The 21,655-nt window shown below is 35.9% G+C and overlaps 1 protein-coding gene across 1 annotated transcript; it reads right to left on the minus strand.

The window, feature by feature from the left end:
- Positions 1 to 9,338: 9,338 nt before the first annotated feature.
- LOC108671562 (two pore potassium channel protein sup-9) lies at positions 9,339 to 21,152 on the minus strand. The gene is made up of 8 exons (XM_018159119.2): positions 21,027 to 21,152; positions 19,578 to 19,725; positions 18,990 to 19,145; positions 18,450 to 18,592; positions 17,290 to 17,490; positions 13,245 to 13,360; positions 11,668 to 11,904; positions 9,339 to 10,915 (listed from the first exon to the last, which is right to left on the minus strand). The coding sequence occupies exons 2-8, from the start codon at positions 19,702 to 19,704 to the stop codon at positions 10,789 to 10,791; spliced, it is 1,107 nt and encodes a 368-aa protein (XP_018014608.1). The 5' UTR covers positions 19,705 to 19,725; positions 21,027 to 21,152; the 3' UTR covers positions 9,339 to 10,788.
- Positions 21,153 to 21,655: the final 503 nt, after the last annotated feature.

Consider the following 21,655-nt stretch of genomic DNA (forward strand, 5'->3'; position numbering starts at 1 on the left):
CCCTCCCCAGATGATAGAGAATACTTTCAAATGTTGTTATTTTTTTGTAAATTTTCTCAAAATTTTGGGTATTTTTCCAAAGTCAAGGAATATTTATTGTACCTATTTATTGTTTAAGTATACACTCGTAGAAGGGGCAGCGCACGTAAAACCACCCTTTAATTGTGTGTACGTACGTAATCACCCACGTAACCCTTTGTGTGAGTGAATTTGTTAAAAAAAAAATTCTTCAAATTTTCTTATCGTACTGTACGTATGCGATTTTCTAGAACAAATGATCTTCTCCATCGATTGCCAGCAATTAAATCATGAATGCGAACATTGAATTATTTTGATACCCGCTCTCTTCTATCTTTGCTTCGGTGATCACCATGTCTGTTGTACATAGATTGTCTATAAAACTATCGTAGGTGCAATTGTTTTGTGCTCATCCTTTACTTCTATATGGATTCTTGAACTTTCTACAAGTTAATTGCTGCTTGGCCGGTCATCGTATCATCGTGCAAATTATTTCGCTGATTTTTCTGGATGATCGATTCTCGATCATCGAAAAGATATCTTCTTTTCGACCATCTGGTCCTACAATTTTATTTCAGTTCCATCCGCAGTTTCTCTTCTTATGATAATCATTGCCTCACCGTTGGTTAATGTTTTTAAACATATTAATATCTCTCTTCTAAATAAAATACTATATAAATTAACTCCTCTGGACTAGATAACATCTTTGTATCAAAGAAGCAACATAAGATTAGGTTGAATCTTCCACCTAATTAATTTATTTTCAGTTATGTTGTTCTGAAGCATCACTCATGCTCCAGTGGCAGCCTTCATTTCCCCTCTCGGTCGCTCGTAATCACGAGGGGCACAGCAGCAGCACAGCAGGTGTCTCTTTCTTTACCCTCGGGCAGCGAGGGTATGAGGGTATCGTTTACATTCTCATTACCCTCAAGTTCTCTTCATGCTTCGCTAGTTGCGGTCTGTATAAAGGCAGCTTCCTTTGTTCTGACGTTGTCTGTATAAATTTGTTTCCGTATTCTGGTCAACGATGCAGTGAGTTCTTTCGTTTTATTGGGTAATTAATTGGATAATTCTATAATTTTATCTACAATGATGAAAACGATTTTTTAGTGAAATTAGGAAATGCTCGATTTTAAAATAAGATTCATTTTTGCCTAATGCTTCATAAATGAACGACATAATAAGATATGTCTTTACTTAAATTATTCAATTTCCTCTTCTACCTCAACAAATTGGCGATCTTTATGTGTACGAATTAAAGTTTATCGAATTTAGATCTAAGAAGTTACATTGTAAGTCCTTTGAAGACGACTTTTTATCTCATAAAAACAAAAATTTATATGACATTAAGTAATATTATTGGTGAGGCGAAACACGGCCCTGGTTATCATTGTTCATATATTATATTTTGTGACCTTGTTATAATGTTGTTAAGGTCACAAAATATATGTGTTATAATGTATGTTGTTAATGCTTGTTAAGACGCCATCGGCTTGTAATGATGCTTCTTTTTTCACTCATTTAGAAATATCTAGAATTTTTTCAATGTTTTTCTCTCATATAATTTATTGTCATTTCTAGCTTCTTTACTTTAGTCCAGAACAAGCATGGAAGTCCAAAGCCTGAACTTCATCATCGACGAGGAATTTTAAACGCGAATAAAAAAACAGTCTTGGATTTAATATGATGTTAGTCTTCGATGTTAAGTAAACCGGCGAAGTGTTTCTCCCTTAGACGATTATCGGTAAAAATATGAGCACTACAATTCTCTTCCAGTCGATATTATAAATATTTAAACGGTAGGGACAAATATTTATAATGGAACATTTTTTCTGTCCAAGCTGAGAGAAATTTTATTTCAAATTTATGAATAAGTTTATTTCCATTGGTGACAATAAATTGATTTTAAATGAAACCATATTTTGATGTGACAGTTTTGAGCGCTCGATGGAAAATTTTATCTGAGAAAGGAAGGCTGTAATAATATGAAAGAATTCATGTCCTTGATAATTATATTTATTCAATATAGGCAAACAGGATGCTTGATGATTTGTCTTTGTGAAAAATCTAATATGCATGGACTATATATACGTGCAGTAGAGCATTAAACCACAATATGTTGGCTTATAATTGTGTTCCCATTTCAGTCCTACAACCACAAATTTTGTTATGTTTCTATGAAGGAAGTGAATTCATTTTGATGGAAGTTATTTAGTAACCTCATTATTCAATTCACTCGCTTCTCAGTAATTTAAACTCAGTAGGAAGTGAGAGGAGTATTAAAAGTGTTATAAAAATAATTAATTTGTAAACCATCGTTGCAAATACATAGGACAAGTATACTCAACGTATATTAACATACAGGAAAACCAGTAAAAAATGGCCTCGTATCGCTTGACTGCATGACTATTTTTACAAGAAGATATGTTGCCTCCTGCAGCGACCATTTCCTGACAACCCTTTACTGCATAGCGGGAAGTCCCTCGAGGCAATGAGCCTCATTGCCTTTTTTGCGACTTTCCCGCTAGGTTCTGCGCAGCAGGTCGGTGTGCCGTTTGAAAACTATATACTGGGGCCAGTGGTCAGGTTTTAAGTAACGGAAGGATACGAGGGGAATGGACATTTAAAACTATTTTTTAAAATTATAGGGAACAGTCGCTTAATTATGGCATTTCCGTCTGTAATTTAGGTATCCGCGAACTATATATGTGTAATACATGAATATTACACAGGCTGCATGAATTTATTCATGTTGAAAAACATACACATGGATAGCCCAAAAACTATCATTAATGCATTAAATATAACAAAAACTATATCCGTAGCATAAAATAATAATAATCGAATGAGAAATGTACCGGCGAATCTATTACAATAAATAACAGAGCGCCTGTAAAGCCTATTGTGTCTCTACGTTATTGTTATCCCATACAAGTGCAGGCTGCGTAAATACCGCGTATTAACCGCGGTAATCACAGCGTGCGTTTATTGGGAATACAACGTCATGTTTAGCGCACCACTGAGCAGCGCCATGACTCTGTGTTACTGGGGTGGATGAGGGACATGTTACTGGGGTGGATGAGAGACATGTTACTGGGGTGGATGAGGGACATGTTACTGGGGTGGATGAGGGACATGTTACTGGGGTGGATGAGGGAGAACATGTTACTGGGGTGGATGAGGGGGGGACATGTTACTGGGGTGGATGAGGGACATGTTACTGGGGTGGATGAGGGACATGTTACTGGGGTGGATGATGGAGGGACATGTTACTGGGGTGGATGAGGGACATGTTACTGGGGTGGATGAGGGAGGGACATGTTACTGGGGTGGATGAGGGAGGGACATGTAACTGGGGTGGATGAGGGAGGGACATGTTACTGAGGTGGTTGAGGGAGGGACATGTTACTGGGGTGGATGAGGGACGGACATGTTACTGCTGTCTCTTATACACATCTAGATGTGTATAAGAGACAGGGTGGATGAGGGACATGTTACCGGAGTGAATGAGGGAGAACATGTTACTGGGGTGGATGAGGGAGAAACATGTTACTGGGGTGGATGAGGGGGGACATGTTGCTGGGGTGGATGAGGGGCATGTTACTGGGGTGGATGAGGGACATGTTACTGAGATGGATGAGGGAGGGACATGTTACTGGGGTGGATGAGGGACATGTTACTGAGATGGATGAGGGACATGTTACTGAGGTGGATGAGGGAGGGACATGTTACTGAGATGGATGAGGGAGGGACATGTTACTGAGGAATCTAAGAAGGGCCTCAAATGAATGCGGGAAGAAGATGTTCGTGCAAGTCAAAGCGCTGATGAAATTTGGTTGAAGAAAAAGTCAGGCAAGAATTATAAAAAAAACAATGCTGAAGGTAAATGGGGATGGAGAAATGATAGTAAATTGGGAAAACGATAATGGGCGTTTATCAATGTATATAGAGGTATGAAGATATAGGGAAGGAAGAAGTGCAGAAATGGTGTGCAAAATGGTGTGCGAAAATGGTTCGCAAAAATTAATGTTGCTGAAGGAAGCATGGTATGATAAAGTGTATTGATGAAGTGAGAGAAGAAGAAATGTTATGGGTGACAAAAGAAATGATACTTAGTAAAGATGAAAGGGAAAAAAGCTTTTGTTTGATGTAAGAAAGACATAATGTAATTCCTTAATTGGGGTCAACTTTCGAAATGAGAACACATCTAATGAAGCACTTAATTAGCAACACCACAAAATTCTTCAACACTTTGCAACTTCTCATGCTCATTAATATCCATGCATTCAACTTTCTGAGACAAGGTTATACCTACTATTTTACTTTTCTTTTAAATTATTTTGTATTTTAAAATAATAAAAATACGATATGATTTTATGTAATTTTACAAATATGAATGAATTTATATGCAACAATAAAGACCTCAAACCTCCGAGTTATTTGGGTTCACCGTGCATTGTAATTGTTTCGAGTGATCCGTTCATTGTTAACGCTCTTTTGGAAAGGAGGTACGCGCAGATAACGAATTTTTTAAAAAAGGAGGTACGCGTGGGGTTCTTTCTTCTCCGCTAACTTGTGAACACGAACAACAAAGACAAACTTATTACACACAAGTCAATATTCTGCATCTATTAATGTCGAATTTCACCTGTGTATAAATTAGGGGACATAACAAAAGCTAGAGAATGACAGACATTTCAGCCTCCAAGATTCCGACTCACATATGGTTCCGAATGCGGAAAATGACCTATGATGTGTTAACTTGAGGTACAATTAAGGCTGAGATTGTGACAAAGGACAAATCGGTTGAAATTCTAAAACAAATCGCAATTGCTCGTTATAGTTCTTTTCATGACGGTGACTGTAACTCGAGTGTATGGACGCCGCCACATAATATCAAGTATAATATTGTTTGTAACAAAAGATGGGGGATGGGACAAATAATATCCGGATAATTAATACTCAAAATACGATCACATCGAGGAAATCGTGTGTCTAAACTTGGACAACAGGAGAGCTTTTACCCTTAATATGTATTTTTTTCGGTATTTCAGCAACAGCTTTCAATATACAGGGTGAACCAGAATTAACTGACCCTTTTAATTTGTTAATAAATAAAAAACTGAGAACGTTATGAAGTTGAAACTTGTTTTATTTAAAAGAAGAACATTTTTATGGTAATATTGTATCCTAGTTAAAATATTGTATCCTATTACAATATTTTATTATTGTATTATTTAAAATATTTATTATGTATTAATAATATGTATTAGTTAAAATATTGTATGTAATATTGTATCCTAGTTAGTTATTGTGTCCTAAAAACTAGGATACAATATTACCATAAAAATGTTCTTCTTTTAAATAAAACAAGTTTCAACTTCAAAACGTTTTTAGTTTTTTATTTATTAACAAATTAAAAGGGTCAGTTAATTCTGGTTCATCCTGTATTATGCTCAAAGTATATAGGAGCACATTTAATCAGTCTGCTTCACAGTGGGTTGATTTTTGTGTATTTAATCAAAATAAAAGATATATGATGCACGAGAAATAGATTACGGATTTGAAATGCTATTATATTTTTTTAAGAGTCAAATCTGGAATTTTATATATCGTTCCTTGACCTAAGCAGTGATTTTAATCTATATTTTACCGAACATTAAACCCTTTTGTGCAGCTAGAGTTCAATTTAAGAATGTTTGTGATTATAGATAATAAAATTTATAGATTTCACGCAGGAAAAGGTAACCATATTTCCTTAGGGAATATCTTTGATCGTCGCGAAGTTAAGAGTAAAATAACAAACTCTATGAATCAGGATGAATCAGGGTGAATCAGGATGAATCAGGATGAAGGATATAAATGCCCCACATGAATCCATGTAGGGGCATCACTCGCTGTAACGTTTGGATCAATACGCGGACAAAGGACGCATGCATGTCCGTGCTACCGCTCCACAATATGTGGCATGGGCAAAGATCGATGCGATCCTTATGGCAGGGCTTACGGCGTCGATCTCGATCGATCTTCAATCAAACGATCTTCGTTACTGCATCGATCTAAATCCATCAGTAACACACGATCTAAGGGGTTAAGGCATCGGTCTAGGTCGTTCAGTAACACACGATCTACGGGCTCACGTCATCGATCTAGATCGATCAGCCATTAAACGATCGCCCAGCCCTTGACACTATTAAATTAATGCCCAGAATTTGATTGATTCACGATCATTAACGTCTCACGCAACAAATGTTTGTCTAATTATGGAAGGTGTCCAAATGAAACAAAAAGTGAACCTAGCTGTTACAAACGAGTGGGTATATATATATACTATCACTTTCTAGAACTTGGAAACTCCAAAAAATATTTGCTCAAAGAAATTATAAATGCTCATACTAGGCACGCGCATAAACATCGACATGTCTCGGCAACTTTTTCTTACGGATCTGGCCATACTTCCCATACATCAAAGTCCAGGCCATGTTTAAAGTGCTTTAACATAAGAGCCACGGTCTTGTTTAAAGTGCCGAGATATTAAAGACCAGCCTATGTTCAAGTGCTTAGACATCAGAGACCACGACATCTTTAAAGTTCTTATAGACATCAGAGACCAGAACATGTTTAAAGTCCTTCTAGACATCAGAGATCAGGACATAGGTATTTAAATTGCTTACACAGTGCTTAAATTTAAATTGCTTACAAAGTGCTTAAACATCAGAGACACGAATGCATTTAACTAGTAGTAATATCTGGCTGTCAGTGTTAATAAAGAATTTAGAGCAAACAACAAATTCCACCGCACCTTAAATGTGGAAGAGTGCATCAGATCAAGTGCATATTTATTGCCACTGTATGAACAAACTCTGATCATATTGTGCGTGTGTTTAGAATGATTCAATATAAAATGATGACTCATGACGTGCGTGAGAGCTGCACCACGTGGCCAGGACAAGACACCAGGGGCGGCTCTCGAGCACGCGTCGCAAATTAGAAACCAAAGCCAAGAGGTCGTCGAGAGCTCGGCAGCCTTCGTCATTAGCTGCTCGTCGCTCATCAGCTGCATGAGGTACATATGGATGCTCTGCTGGCAGTGTTCATGTATTCAAGTATTCATGGGATACTCTATTACATTATTATAGTTATTATGTTCGTCGCTCATCAGCTGCATGAGGTACATATGGATGCTCCGCTGGCAGTGTTCATGTTTTCAAGTATTATTGGGATACTCTATTACATTATTATTATTATAATTGATATTATTTTTGATAATAATATTATTAATATTTTTATTGTTATTGTTATTATTATTAATATTATTATTATTATTACTATTATTATCATCATTATTACCATTATTAGTATTAATAATTTTATTATCGTCACAATACGAAACGTTTGTCGTGGCGTCTGGTTCAAGCGAACCGAACATGTTAGGCTTTTTGATTGTTGCTCCTAAACTATTCTCTGGGCGAAATTGAATATTTAGAGAGAAAGCTATTCGAGGCATTGTTTCTTCAAAAGAGTTTTGCCAGCAATTTTGAAGTATTACAAGAAAACGTTTTTACATGTGAGGCCTTCGATTACTTCTCGAACAATTTTCCATACACAATATATTCGTATTTTATAAACACAGTGAATACAATAACAAGCGCGATGAACAATTGTCTGAATTTTGAGGTAAAGATAAGTTTTAATTATTTTCAATTTATGTGATAGAATTTTGAATTCCATTACGCGTCACAATAAAATCATACCAATACTAATGCCAGTTAAAAGCAGGACTTTGTGCGGGTGCAAATTTATTTTAAACGAAATAAATTTCATGGAAACGAAGGACTGTTTTTTTCATTTCACTGATATTGCTGAATTATAAATGATTTTTTTATTTATTAGATTTATTATTATTGTTTATTAGATTGTTGACGGTTTTTTTACTTGTATCTGATGTTCCTACATTCTCGGATTCGTAGACTTAATGTTTATAATATACCACTGTTTTTTTTGTCAACAAAAGAAACTCGATGAAATTTCAATTCCGTGTGATGGCTCGGTCACTCGAGAAGTCAAGTGGCAACAGATCTTGAATTTTTGTTAAGGAATGTTTAAAAAATTGTTAAGATTTTATCGTCAATGGCTACGAGGAACAATATTGAAGCTTCCAACTTAACTCCACAAGATTCATTTAAACGAGTTTTACCTACCATCTGAATTACAACGATAAATATATTTTCTCACATGTATATAGTGCTAAAATTTTTGGAAGCAGCCTATTGATCTTTATGTTTTCTTAAAGAAAAAATAACTGAAGAACATCATGAGAACCAACATATTTCTTAAGCTTTACCCTCGTCTCACGAGTTGTAACAAGAGCAGCTGCTTAGCTGCTCGATCGGATGAAAAAATTGCTAGCCAGAAAAACTTCCCATTTTATTGGGATTTTTCTTTGAGGCCAAGAATTGAACCGGCAGCGAAGGCAAACTTTATGACACTAATTTTAGAACGGAGTCTTGTGTCTTATTTTCTTCGAGAAAACAACTGCAAAGAAGCGGTCGTAATTCCTTCTTGTCGTCAGGAAGGTAATTATGGAATTATGGGGTGGAACTTTGACTACGTACGATTTATGAGTGGATAAAAAAATTAAATAAAAATATAACTCAGTACTCACTGCAGTGAGTACAGAGAGCGCATTTTCTCGTCGACGAAAACTTGAGGTCACGGACGGACGGACAGACGGACAGACGGACGGACAGACAGACAGACGGACATGGCGAGCACAATAGTGCATTTTTTCCATAAATGAGAAAATGCGCTAAAAACGCTTAAAATTACATGTTTATTTTTTTGCGAAGCAACTGTAGGTGACATTTGAGAAAGCAACTGTAAAACAAATGAACATTCACATGAAAGAGGTTCATTTTCTCTTTACTTCTCATAAAAACAGTTGAAATGAAGTGGTAGAAAATACACAAGAATCTATTCAGTGATAACATTTGTTGGACACGAGCCTATAGAGCTATTGAAAACGGATTTAGACTATGGCGATATTCTGGGATTCCGGAATTGTTGAAGACGATGAATATAATAATGGAGATGATGAATGATGGATATGAAGAGAGATGAAGATGATGATTGAAGGAGAAGATGGGTATATGTGCCGACGATGAAGTATCCGAAGCGAATTTTTAAAGAAATCTGAAAATTTTACTGCAATGAGTCTTCATCAAAATCTCGATGAATTAAGAGCTGAATGGAAATTAAATGTATATTCGTTTTTCGGTTCTATTTCATTTCCTGTAATATAATTAAAATCCAAATGATTTCCAGCGAATTTTCGGCCGTTGCCGTATTACCAAAAAATATTTTGCGAACAGCGTAAAGCCGCTGCTCAAGTGAATGGAATTTCTATCACGTACACCATTCAGAGTACATTTTAAACAATTACTTTAATCAATCGAAGATACATTGCTTTGGAACACTTAATATTTGACGATTTATTTACAATCACAACAGTATTTACCCGTTTGCATTACCATTATAACGAATGGACAGAACCAGCCCTGATGACAATAGTATTCACCCGAACTGCTCGGCAGTTCGTTCAATTTATCAACGAAACAAGTTGAAGATTTGTTCAACCAAAAATAATTAAAATTTATTAACAAATCTAAAATAATTATGAGGCTAGAAAAATAGAAGTCCTTGCGACACAAATTGTAGTTGTTCATTTATCAATAAAATTTAGTCTTTCGTGAGATATACAATAAATATTAGCAAGCGCTTCGATTGTACAAAGTTTCTTAAAATAAAATATAATATATTAATGACACAACAGTTTATTTACCGACTATAAAACCGCGAATTTATGGATAATGGCAGATCTATTGCAAAGAATAGGTCCATAGGAAAGTTTTGACAGAATCAATTTCTGTCAATCGTACAGAATTAATATTTTTGCTAAATCGATATATGATGTCATGATCAATTACTTTGTTGCATACAGTGTTTAGTGTAGGAGGGTTAGATCAGACTGCTTGTAACAGAATTTTTCTTTATTCACTTGCTTATTTAATTAACATTAGAATTTTATTCAATTTTCATCTGTGCAAGATGAGGATATATTGTTAGTTTTGTTCAATGTGGTAACTATATTCATTTCAATGCCTTGAACCATAAGGACACAGTTAAGAGGTATTAATTTTGGATATATATTTGCGCGAGAGTTACAATACATTTTTTACAAGTTAAATTGACGCTCGTTTGTTCCATAAGAAATTGTCGATGGCGGTAAATTAAAGTAAATGGAAGCTCGTCTGTTCCAGAAGAAATTGTGAATGACGGCATACTGAAGTAAATGAAGCCTCGTTTGCTGAAAAAAATTATTGATGACGGCATACATAAGTAAACGAAGGCTGGTTTGTTGCAGAAGATATTGTCAATGACGGCATACTAAAGTAAATGAAGCCTCGTCTGTTGCAAAAAATTATTTATGACGGCATACTAAAGTAAATGAAGGCTCGTTTATTCCAGAAGAAATTGTGAATGACGGCATACTAAAGAATATCATCTCGTATTAGATAATAAGTAAATCGCTTCGTTTTAGATAATAAGTAAATCATCTCGGATTAGAATTGTTGTAGAAAAATTATTGATGACGGCATAATTAATTAAATGGAGGCTCGTTTGTTCCAGAAAAAATTATTGATGACGGCATAATCAATTAAATGGAGACTCGTTTGTTGCAGAAAAAAGCATTGATAATAGCATTATTAATTAAATGGAGGCTCTTTTGTTCCAGAAAAAATTATCGATGACGTCATACGGCAGCGAGGACTTGCTGTGGCCGCAGTTGAGCATCGCCTGAGGGTCAACGAGCAGCGTGCTGATCCTGGACGGCGATCTGCCCAGCAGCGAGGGTATCAACGATGATGTCGAACATGGATTTTCATCATTTATGACTCAGTATTAGTATTTCCGTAATTAGATTCTGCGTCCTTATCGTTTCTGCTATCAATCGAGTGATTACATTTTATCCTAATGTTTAATTTGTCGTATAAAATAATGGTTACATGAACGTTTAAAATTAATTCCTATGTCAGTTTTAATTTTTTCGATAGACAGTTGACAAGCATTATCGAGATATTCATAGTAATTATTTATACGATAGAACAAATAAATAGTGAGATGCTATAAGATTTTTCTAAATCTTAAGTATAGTCACGTTCTTTCCTACGTGCGAGCTGAAGCTGAATTATCATTACTAATTGTGAAATCTTGTATTTTTTCAATATTTATAGTAATAATAATATAATAAAAGCATTCTATGACGAAAGTTGAAGAAATTAAATGAGGATTAATTTACGGAATTACTTGTCGAATGAAGGCTGTATCATCTGAAATAATTTCGTATAGCTGAATTAAATGAGATCGTGTACATTATTGAATGATCGATTTAATCACATTTAAACACAGAATTGGAGACGAAGAAGTTGATAAAAATTATCGTATTATTTTAATACTATAAAGTACATTATGCAGTCTCCACCGATAATAAATCGAACCAAAGTTGCAACGCTTGTCTCGAGAACCTGTTGCACATTTCCCTGGAGCGAAAATGCAGAAAATGCAGCGTTTTAGTTTTGAAAGCTTCACCTGTTCCGGGTGTCCGGGCTCTTGGAGTAATGGCTGTGTTTAGGGAAGCAAGTGCAGGAGCAGACTGTAGTCACACTGAGCACGGATGTTGTGATGGGTGTATGGAGCATCGTACCGCCTCCATAATTCGCCGACAGAAGTTTACCGTTGACCGCCATGAGTTCACCGTCCTGTGTCACCACGGACTGGTTCGCAGCCTGCATCTCCAGGTCGCCCGCACGAGCGTCTTCGCTGTTGCTGAAAATTAAAGCAGAATGTGACTGTCGTTCTGAAAATTAAAGCAGAATGTGACTGTCGTTCTGAAAATTAAAGCGGAATGTGACTGTCGTTCTGAAAATTAAAGCTGAATGTGGCTGTCGTTCTTGCACATATTTTCAGCCTCATGTTGATTAACCGGTTAAAATACTGATAGATGGTGGCGTTCTGTGGGTTAGCAGGTTAAAATGGATAGACGACGGCATTCTGTTCATTAGCAGGCAAAGAACTGATAGATGAAGATTTTCTGTTGATTAATTGTTGTTCTGTTGATTAGCAGACTAAAACTGATAGAGAAATGCGTTCTGTTGATTAGCTGGTTAAAACTGAAAGCTGAAGTCATTCTGTTGATTAGCAGATCAAAAACTCAATGGATGAATGCGTTCTGTTACTTAATAGTTTAAAAAACTGTTAGATGAAGTTGTTCTGTTGATTAGCCAGTTAAAAGCTGATAGATGAGTGCTTTCTTTGACTAGCAGATTTGGTTTAACGGGAAAGGTTTAACTGTAAGGGTTTAACTGTAAGGGTTTAACTGTAAGGGTTTAACTGTAAGGGTTTAACTGGAAGGATTTAACTGTAAGGGTTTAACTGGAAGGATTTAACTGTAAGGGTTTAACTGTAACGGTTTGACTGCAAGGGTTTAACTGGAATGATTTAACTGGAAAGGTTCACATTAGGTGTTCAATTGGAGGGTTCAACTTGAAGGGTTCAACAGGAATGGTTTAGCTGGAAGGGTTTAACAGGAAGAGTTTGACAGGAAGGGTTTACATGAAGGGTTTAATGGGAGGGTTTAACTGGAAGGGTTTAACTGGAAGGGTTTAACTGGAAGGGTTTAACTGGAAGGGTTTAACTGGAAGGGTTTAACTAGAAGGGTTTAACTGGAAGGGTTTTACTGGAAGGGTTTAATTGGAAGGGTTTAACTGGAAGGGTTTTCATAAAGGGTTTGATGCGTGGGTTCAACTCGAAGAGTTTAACTAGGAGGGTTTAACTGGAAGGGTTTAACTGGAAAGGCTTAACCGGAAAGGTTTAACTGGAAGGGTTTAACTGGAAGGGTTTAAGTAGAAAGGTATAACTGGAATGGTTTGACTGGAAGGGTTTAACTGAAAGGGTTCAACTGGAAGGGTTTAACTGGAAGGGCTTAACTGGAATTGTTTAACTGGAAGGGATTATCTAGAAAGGTTTAACTGAAAGGGCTAAACTGGCAGGGTTTAACTGGAACGATATAACTGGAAGCGTTTACATTAAGGGCTTAATGGGTGGGTTTAACTTGAAGGGTTTAACTAGAAGGGTTTAACTGAACTGCAAGGGCTCAAGGCACGCACATGGTCATGAAGCGCAGCACGAGCAGGTTGATGGACGCTGCCACGACAGTCAGACCGAACAGGATGAAGATGAGCGACAGCACAACGTAGCCTGGCTGCTGCAGCGCGTCTTCCTTCTGCACGTCAGGCCGTAGACACAAGCAAGTCAAGATGTTATTTATGATTCATTAATAATATTTTGACACAATTTCTAGTGAAACATGCTTCAGGCGTAGTAAATCATTTGTTACTGTATCTATTAGAAAATTTGTTCAGAAGGGCTAAACATTATTTTTTGGTATATCTATCAGTAAGATATGTTTCAAAGATTGGTTAATCAGTTAATAGAGTAGCATTGAGCTTGATTTTATTTAGAGAGGTTAGATGACACATTAATGGGATTAAAGCGATCAGAAAATTATTTTTCCCGGGGGGGATGGGGCAGGATTGTCATTTTCCCAAAAGCCAAAGACCAAAAGCAATAGCCCGATTTGAAGTGGGGTAGTATGTTATGAGGGAGCAGCAATATCGACTTATGAAAAAAGTTCAAATGAATCATGAAATGGATTTTGCGGAGGATGATGAGTCCTTACATAAAATTTCAGTACAAAAATATTATCTGATGAAAAATTTTGTCGCAGACATGATATTGCGGTAATTTAGCTATAAATAAATCGCAACTTGCGCTGCAAACATTGTATTTTTTATAAATCGTATTTCCATTAGGTTACATTAATTTAAGCATTTGACAATTGCTCTGGGAAAAAAAATCTGAAAATAATTTAAGCTGTAGATAATTATGAATAAAAACTTGTATTATGCGTAACTTTAATTATATAATCTAGAATATAATAATGAAAAAAATTATTGTTGTGAATCTTTAAGCCATAATTCTACTTAAAGTCTGATTAGATTGCCGAATCGAATTTATAACAGTTGTCCATCAAACCAGAAATTTTCTAATCTGAATAAATCCGCGGTATTTACAACAAAGATTTGAGTATCTTGTTACAGTTGCCATATTGATTCAATGCCTTACGAGTGAAATGAATACAACTCAAGCCAAAGCAAACTTTGGAGCAAACAATAATAATAAATATACAGGGTGTCTCAAAATAAACGATACTCAAGTTTGAATGGCTGTAACTCAAAAAGTAATAGAGTTAAAAAAATTTGGAAGGTCAGGATTTGCATTTTTCCATCATTGCATCTGCATCTATCCACCAAAAACCAGATATATCGATGTAGCCATAAGCGTTTGATAGAACTTTCAGTGACATGTGCTAAAATTGTGCTTGCGCAAAGTTTTAGTTAGAACATTTTGCATAATCATTACGTTGTCTTGACATGTTTTCTTTCCGCTGTTTTATTTTTTGTTTCGTTGGTGAGAGGCAATCATGACAATCTTTGGTGAGACACAATCATGGCAATCTTTGGTGAGACACAATCATGGCAATCTTTGGTGAGACACAATCATGACAATCTTTGGTGAGACACAATCATGGCAATCTTTGGTGAGACACAATCATGGCAATCTTTGGTGAGAGGCAATCATGACAATCTTTGGTGAGAGACAATCATGACAATCTTTGGTGAGACTAAAACATGGCAATCTTTGGTGAGAGACAATCATGGCAATCTTTGGTGAGAGCCAATCATTGCAATCTTTGGTGAGAGACAATCATGGCAATCTTTGGTGAGAGGGAATTTCAAAACCAAAGATTGCCTCTCACCAAAGATTGCCTCTCATCAAAGATTGCCATGATTGAGTCTTACCAAATATTGTCATGATTGCCTCTCACCAAAGATTGTCATGATTGTCTCTCACCAAAGATTGTCATGATTGCCTCTCACCAAATATTGTAATGCTTGTGTCTCACCAAAGATTGTCATGATTGCCTCTCACCAAAGATTGCCATTTTTTGTCTCGCCAAAGATACAAAAAATAAAACAGTGAAAAGAAAACATGTCAAGACAACGTAATGATTATGCAAAATGATCTTACTAAAACTTGGCGCAAGCCTGATATTAGCACATGTCCCTGAAAGTTCTATCAAACGCTTATGGCTACATCGATCTGTCTGATTTTTGGTGGAGAGATGCAGAAAAATATAGGGAACAAATCTTGACCTTCCAAAAATTTTTAACTCTATTACTTTTTGAGTTACAGCCATTCAAAGTATCGTTTTTGGGACACCCTGTATATGACCTTAAATACAGGGATTAATGCTATGCTGTTCCCCTCAATGAACATATATTTATCATACATTTAAATCCATTACTTAACACGTTGGCCGCGATTGCTGATTTGGCCCGAATGCCGTACGGGCGATAGGTTCAAACTTGTATATCTTCAGTTACCCGGCAGATAGCAAGGAGAAAAGTTGTGTGCAGCTCTGCAGGGGTATGTTCTGTCATTGTGTCACGTAAAAATCGTGGCCGCATTTGGTGCACATCGCTCGAGGTTGAAATTCGTCATTATTCCTGGCGATGTGTACCAAATGAAGCCATGCCTGTTGTGGCTCATATTGGCTCACGCCGCCTATCGTAATCACTTCTAATACTGTGTGCGATGTGTACCAAGCAAAGACATGCATCTATGGCTTATGTTGCGAAAAAACGCCTAAAGTTATCACTTTTATCACTGTGAGTGATGCGCGCAAGAAATCTACATTAGTTTTGAGTCATAATTGCACACATTATGACTACCGGTATCTCTTAGCTTTTTGTGAACGATGTATCTTACGCATGGAAATTACTATGGAAAGGGATTGGTGACCAGGTTTTCATAATCCTGAATAAAATTGAGGGTATTTACATTGTTAGTTCAGTTATATTTACCTTATAGAGATCATTCATCATTTATATTGTCTTGAGCTTCTGTTACAAGCAGCATTTCAGAGAAAGAGTAAAATCAGGATGTACATCTCAAATTATCGAGTGGGACAGAGGACAGCCCACTTTCATTGAACCAACTAGAACTAAAGCCAGGATGCGCTGCCATGAATGCTACAACATACTCTCAGCAAATGACTGAAGTGCCGTAGCAAAGGTGAAACTCAAAGGATAAAAAAATACATTGGTGACTGTGAAGGAAAGTCATACATGTGCGATAATTGTTTTTCAATCAGGTATGAAATATAATGATGTTGGCAACACCCAATTTTGTAGTTTCAGATCAATAAGAAAATATTTTATTTTCTTTTCATACAAAGATAGATATATATATTGCTTTTATCAATGGACACAAATTTTGTAATTTTTGTATTACTTGCATTTGAAAATAAAACGATTTCTCTAAGCAGTAGTTGACTTCAAAGCATTCCCTAACATGCCTATTTAATTGCATCATTGAAATTTTAAATTTGAAAGAGTAATAAGATTTTATAAAAAATTGAATTTTTCATATGAATGTACCACATGTGTACACATCGCGATTCTGAGAAGTACAGCGTGTACATATATGGCGCACATCGCGGCCAACGTGTTAATTACTATTTAACAGTGAAGTGTTATTTTTCCAGGGAAACATATCATTTTGAAAACTTACAATTGTACATGTGAAATAAAATTGATGAAATTAGTTGAGCATGTGCTGGAAAAATTTGTTCAAATTTTGTGACTTTGTTAAAAAAATCTAATATTAGGCATCAAAGTAGTCATTTTGGAGAGAATAAGTAATTGGATGCTTATTTACTTTAAATTGGTCATTTCCAACCAAAAAAAAAACATCTCAAGTTAATTCATTTGCAAAAAATTAATGAGGGGGAACCAAAGCATACCGATGTTAGCACAAGGTTTCATAATTACGCTATTTTCTCAGCATTTCCACGATACTGTAAATTAGTTATTGAAGACGACCGAAATATTTCCCATTTTCAATTGTATTCAAATTTTAAAATATACTGGTTCATCTGGATCATTTACTGCGTGGATTTGTACGCTATTATACGCTAAAATATATGTGATACCTGGACATGATGCTGCAAATCATCTGATAATATATACTTTATTAATATACTTGCAAATTACACTCATACCCACGATTTTAAATGCTGCAAATCACCTGAAGAGCCACAAAGTCGCCGAAGCCAATGGTGGTGAGTGTGATGAAGCAATAATAGAAGCTGTCAAGGTAGCTCCAGCCCTCATACTTCGAGAACACCGCTGCGCCTGTCGTCATCACGACGGCCGAGAGCGTTCCTGTCACCATCAGCTGGTTCACCTCAGTGGCTTCTGTGTTGCCGCAGCCCAGGAAACGCTTCACCTAACATCGTAAATGTGATACATGATGAACGCTTCACCTGACACGGTAAATGTGATACATGATGAACGCTTCACCTGACACGGCAAATGTGATACATGATGAACGCTTCACCTGACACGGCAAATGTGATACATGGTGAACGCTTCACCTGACACGGTAAATGTGATACATGATGAATGCTTCACCTGACACGGCAAATGTGATATTTTTTATATTTATATACTTTATATTATACTTTATGTTAAAACCGTTTATACTCTTTATACCTGATGAACTTGAATGCAAAAATTTGTGTCCTATAAAACCTCTTAAACTGAATTGGAACAATGAGAGGAAGTAGTGCTTGTCTTCTTGAGCAGGTTTTCTACTGTTACTTCTGTTTGGAAAAAAAGTTTCACCTGGTAGTTGTCGCAATGTTGTAATTATGCAATAATGTTGCTTAATAAATGTAATCGTTTGAAGATATTTGTGAAATATTTATCCAAAAAACTATGTGAGATTAATAACGAAGATAAAATGGATCCCAAGGCATACAATTTGATAAAAAATATAAGATTCGAGCACATAAAATGTATTGCAGTAATGTTTATTACAAGTTAAATTGGAGGATATAGTCACCTTCATAGCAAAATTAACGTTAAATCTATAACGAAGACGAAATTAATTTCCGAGTGATCCAATTTAAAAAGTCGTAAAGAAGCTAATTCCGTTCCCTCGAAGCTAATTTCGTTCCCTCTATATCATATGTTAACAACTCTTATTAAATCTAATGTTCATTGATTGTAACTAATTGTTAACTGAACAGTAGTTAGCTGTACACATATTCATTATTACTACTAACTTTTATGATGACGATAGATATGAATTTATTTACTACTAACTTTTTGATGACGACAGATATGAATTTATTTACTACTAACTTTTTGATGACGACAGATATGAATTTATTTACTACTAACTTTTTTGATGACGACAGATATGAACTTATTAAGCCTCTCGCCGATGCTCTGGAACATGACCATGCCTAGAGGGATGCCGAAGCCGGCGTAGATGATGCAGAAAGCCTTGCCTGGCACCGTGGACGGCGTCGAGTGACCGTAACCTGTAGATTAGCACAGAACGAATTTTATTGTTTACATATAAATAATATAATAAAGCTTATTTTTAAATATATGATAGTTTACTGTTTTTACGTATTTCGAACTAAGAAGGGAGACCAAAACAAGTTATATGAGTGTAGATACAATAACATAGATATTTTTGAACACGTAATGTTAATGACGATGAAGTCTTATTGTCGAAATTTTTAATTTCAGGAACTAATCAAAGAATGAGTTATACGAAAATCTGAGAAAGTTTTATGAATGATTTATATCAGACCCAATGAAATATACTTTTACAAAACAAAATATACTATAGGAAGAGTTTCCAAAAATAAAATTATTATATATATGATTTCAAATTTAACAATGAACATTACTGAAGGGATGTTTGCTGACCAATCATAGCTACGACGACGGTGACGAAGTACAGAGCTCCCTGGAACTTCCACTGGTTATCGCCTCTGTACTGCCGCCGCTCAATGATCACTTGTTCGATGAAGTCGTACTCGAGTTTGCTGATGTTGTACTTGTCCACCATCAGGTCCCGGACCTCTGCTCAAACATCAAGCATCAGCTGGCCACAGTATCATTGTCTGACATCAAACATCAGCTGGCCACTAGTATCATCGTCTAACATCCAGCATCAGCCAGCCACTAGTATCATCGTCTAACATCAAGCATCAGCTGGCCACTAGTATCATCGTCTGACATCAAGCATCAGCCTGTCACTGCATGAATATTTAATTAACATCAGCCGACATCAGCTTCCATACCCCCACTGAACAAGACGGCTCATTATTATGAAGCTGAATCAGTAGCATGATGCTGACCATAACTATCATAACGTTGACTCACTACCATAACATTGACTATCATAACGTTGACTCACTATCATAACGTTGACTCACTATCATAACGTTGACTCACTATCATAACGTTGACTCACTATCATAACGTTGACTCACTACCATAACGTTGACTCACTATCAATAAGGTAGTAGCGGTTTTCCTCGGTGGTAGACTCGAAATGATCGAACACCGCGGCGCCCACAAGCAGATACGTGAACGTGACCACGACGAGCGACAGCGTACGTACGTTCTGGCGGCGCATTCTGCTGCGCGCAAGCTGTGCCTGTCACATGCAAGTCAGAGCAGAGAATAATTAATAAACTAAATTAAATAATAATTATTTCTCATATATGATGCTTCAGAGAAGTGAATAATTAATAAACTAAATTAAATAATAATTGTTTCTCATATATGATGTGACAAAGGCTTATTATGATTTCATTGATCGGAGTGCAGAAAGAAGATTAAAACGTAATTGATACTTAAATTCGTTTTGACAGAGGCATTTATAGTCCCATTGAACCGGACAAAAATATCAATAAAAATTTGTTTTGATGTATAAATCAAGTACAGATAGAATAAATAATGGACATACAGAGAAAACATATAATACAAATACGGCCAAAATAAAACCAATACAGACACAATAAAACAAATACAAACACAATAAAAGAAATACAGACAAAATATCAATAAAACTTGTTTTTAATGTCTGCCTTGAATGAGGCTTTTGATAATATAAATGAAAATAAGCAAAGGGAAGTGAATTATAAACAATTGTTTCTTGTATGCATTTTAACAGAGACTTTGAGTAATTCCACTAACACGGAGAAAAGTGAACGAACAACAACTAATTCACAATTTTTCGATTGTCAATAAACAATTGTTCAATTACAGGACAATTGTTTCTTTAATTGGTGTCAACAGGCATTTCATATTGCCGTGCGAACAGCGAATTATGGTTTGGATATTTGTGATTATTTACTAATAAATTTTGATATGAAATGATAATAAAATTACCAGTCAGTTGTACATTAAAATAGAAAATAATGAAGTAAAAAAAAACTAAATTGTAAAAAATTTGTTACATTGAGTAATTGAAATTGTTTAAAGTCGCCTTATCGATATCACCGTATACGATGTATGTTTGGTTAACATGCACTCATTATACGGTGATACTATTAATGTTTGGGAAGCAGGATTTTTCAACACTGGTTTAAAAAGTCAGAGCGAAGATAACCTGGCGATGATCTCATACTTTCGATGCAGAAAACTGGTTTGCTTTAAGAGTTAATTTAATACAATTCCCGTAATATTTGAAGTTTCTTTAGGATTGAAAGCGACCATGAAACTTGTGTGTTTACTCTTGCTAAATCAATAAATTCATCAAAACTATTTAGCTTGACTGTGTATTCATTACATGTTTTTTTCTACAAGTAACGTTACTTTCTGGAGTTTTAATATAAATGCTCATATCATAAGATGAAGCTGATATTTCAACCACTGAGACTGTGGAACATGCCCTTAATTCCTAACGTACCATAAAAATATTTATGTAGCCGAATGATATTTTTTAACACTCACCAAATTTCAGATTTATCCTGTATCAGGTGCCATAGCTTGATTATGTTACCAAACTATCGTATAAAATGAGATTTCTTTTGGCTTATTCAAGCTTAGAAAGACGGAAACACACATCCACTTGTTAGGGCTGGAGCCGTTACACTGCAACAGTCAGAGGACTCAGAGCTGCCAGATGGTGGCAAGGAAACACGGCCAGATCAGCCCATAAAAAAAGCCAAAAATGGCCTAAATAAATTTATGTTATAAAATTTGTCCGTTGCAGCGCAATAATTCAATTCATAATTTCTCTCGACTTTAAAAATTACATTGGGCTTTAGGCTTGCAGATATTTTGCTGCCTAAATCAGTTAAAAAGAGGCTCAAATCGGGAAATATGGTCGGAAAAAGGCCAATCTGGCAACTCAGGGAGCCATCAGCTGCTGTGCCCGGCCAGTCCTCAGGCAGGGACACAAGCAATCGATCGAAGAAGCTGGCAGCGCGGTTAGAATTCAGATCCATTGTTATGACTGAATGTTGAAATTAACCTTGAAATTCAGTAAATATAATCAATAATATTTACAGATCACTGTATTGCTGATCTGCTACAGTTTGAGCTGTTGTATTCCTCGATATTATTAGAAGGCTGTCTTC

The sequence above is a fragment of the Hyalella azteca genome, unplaced genomic scaffold (assembly GCF_000764305.2).
Source record: "Hyalella azteca isolate HAZT.00-mixed unplaced genomic scaffold, Hazt_2.0.2 contig11868, whole genome shotgun sequence".
In the NCBI taxonomy this organism is placed as follows: domain Eukaryota; kingdom Metazoa; phylum Arthropoda; class Malacostraca; order Amphipoda; family Hyalellidae; genus Hyalella; species Hyalella azteca.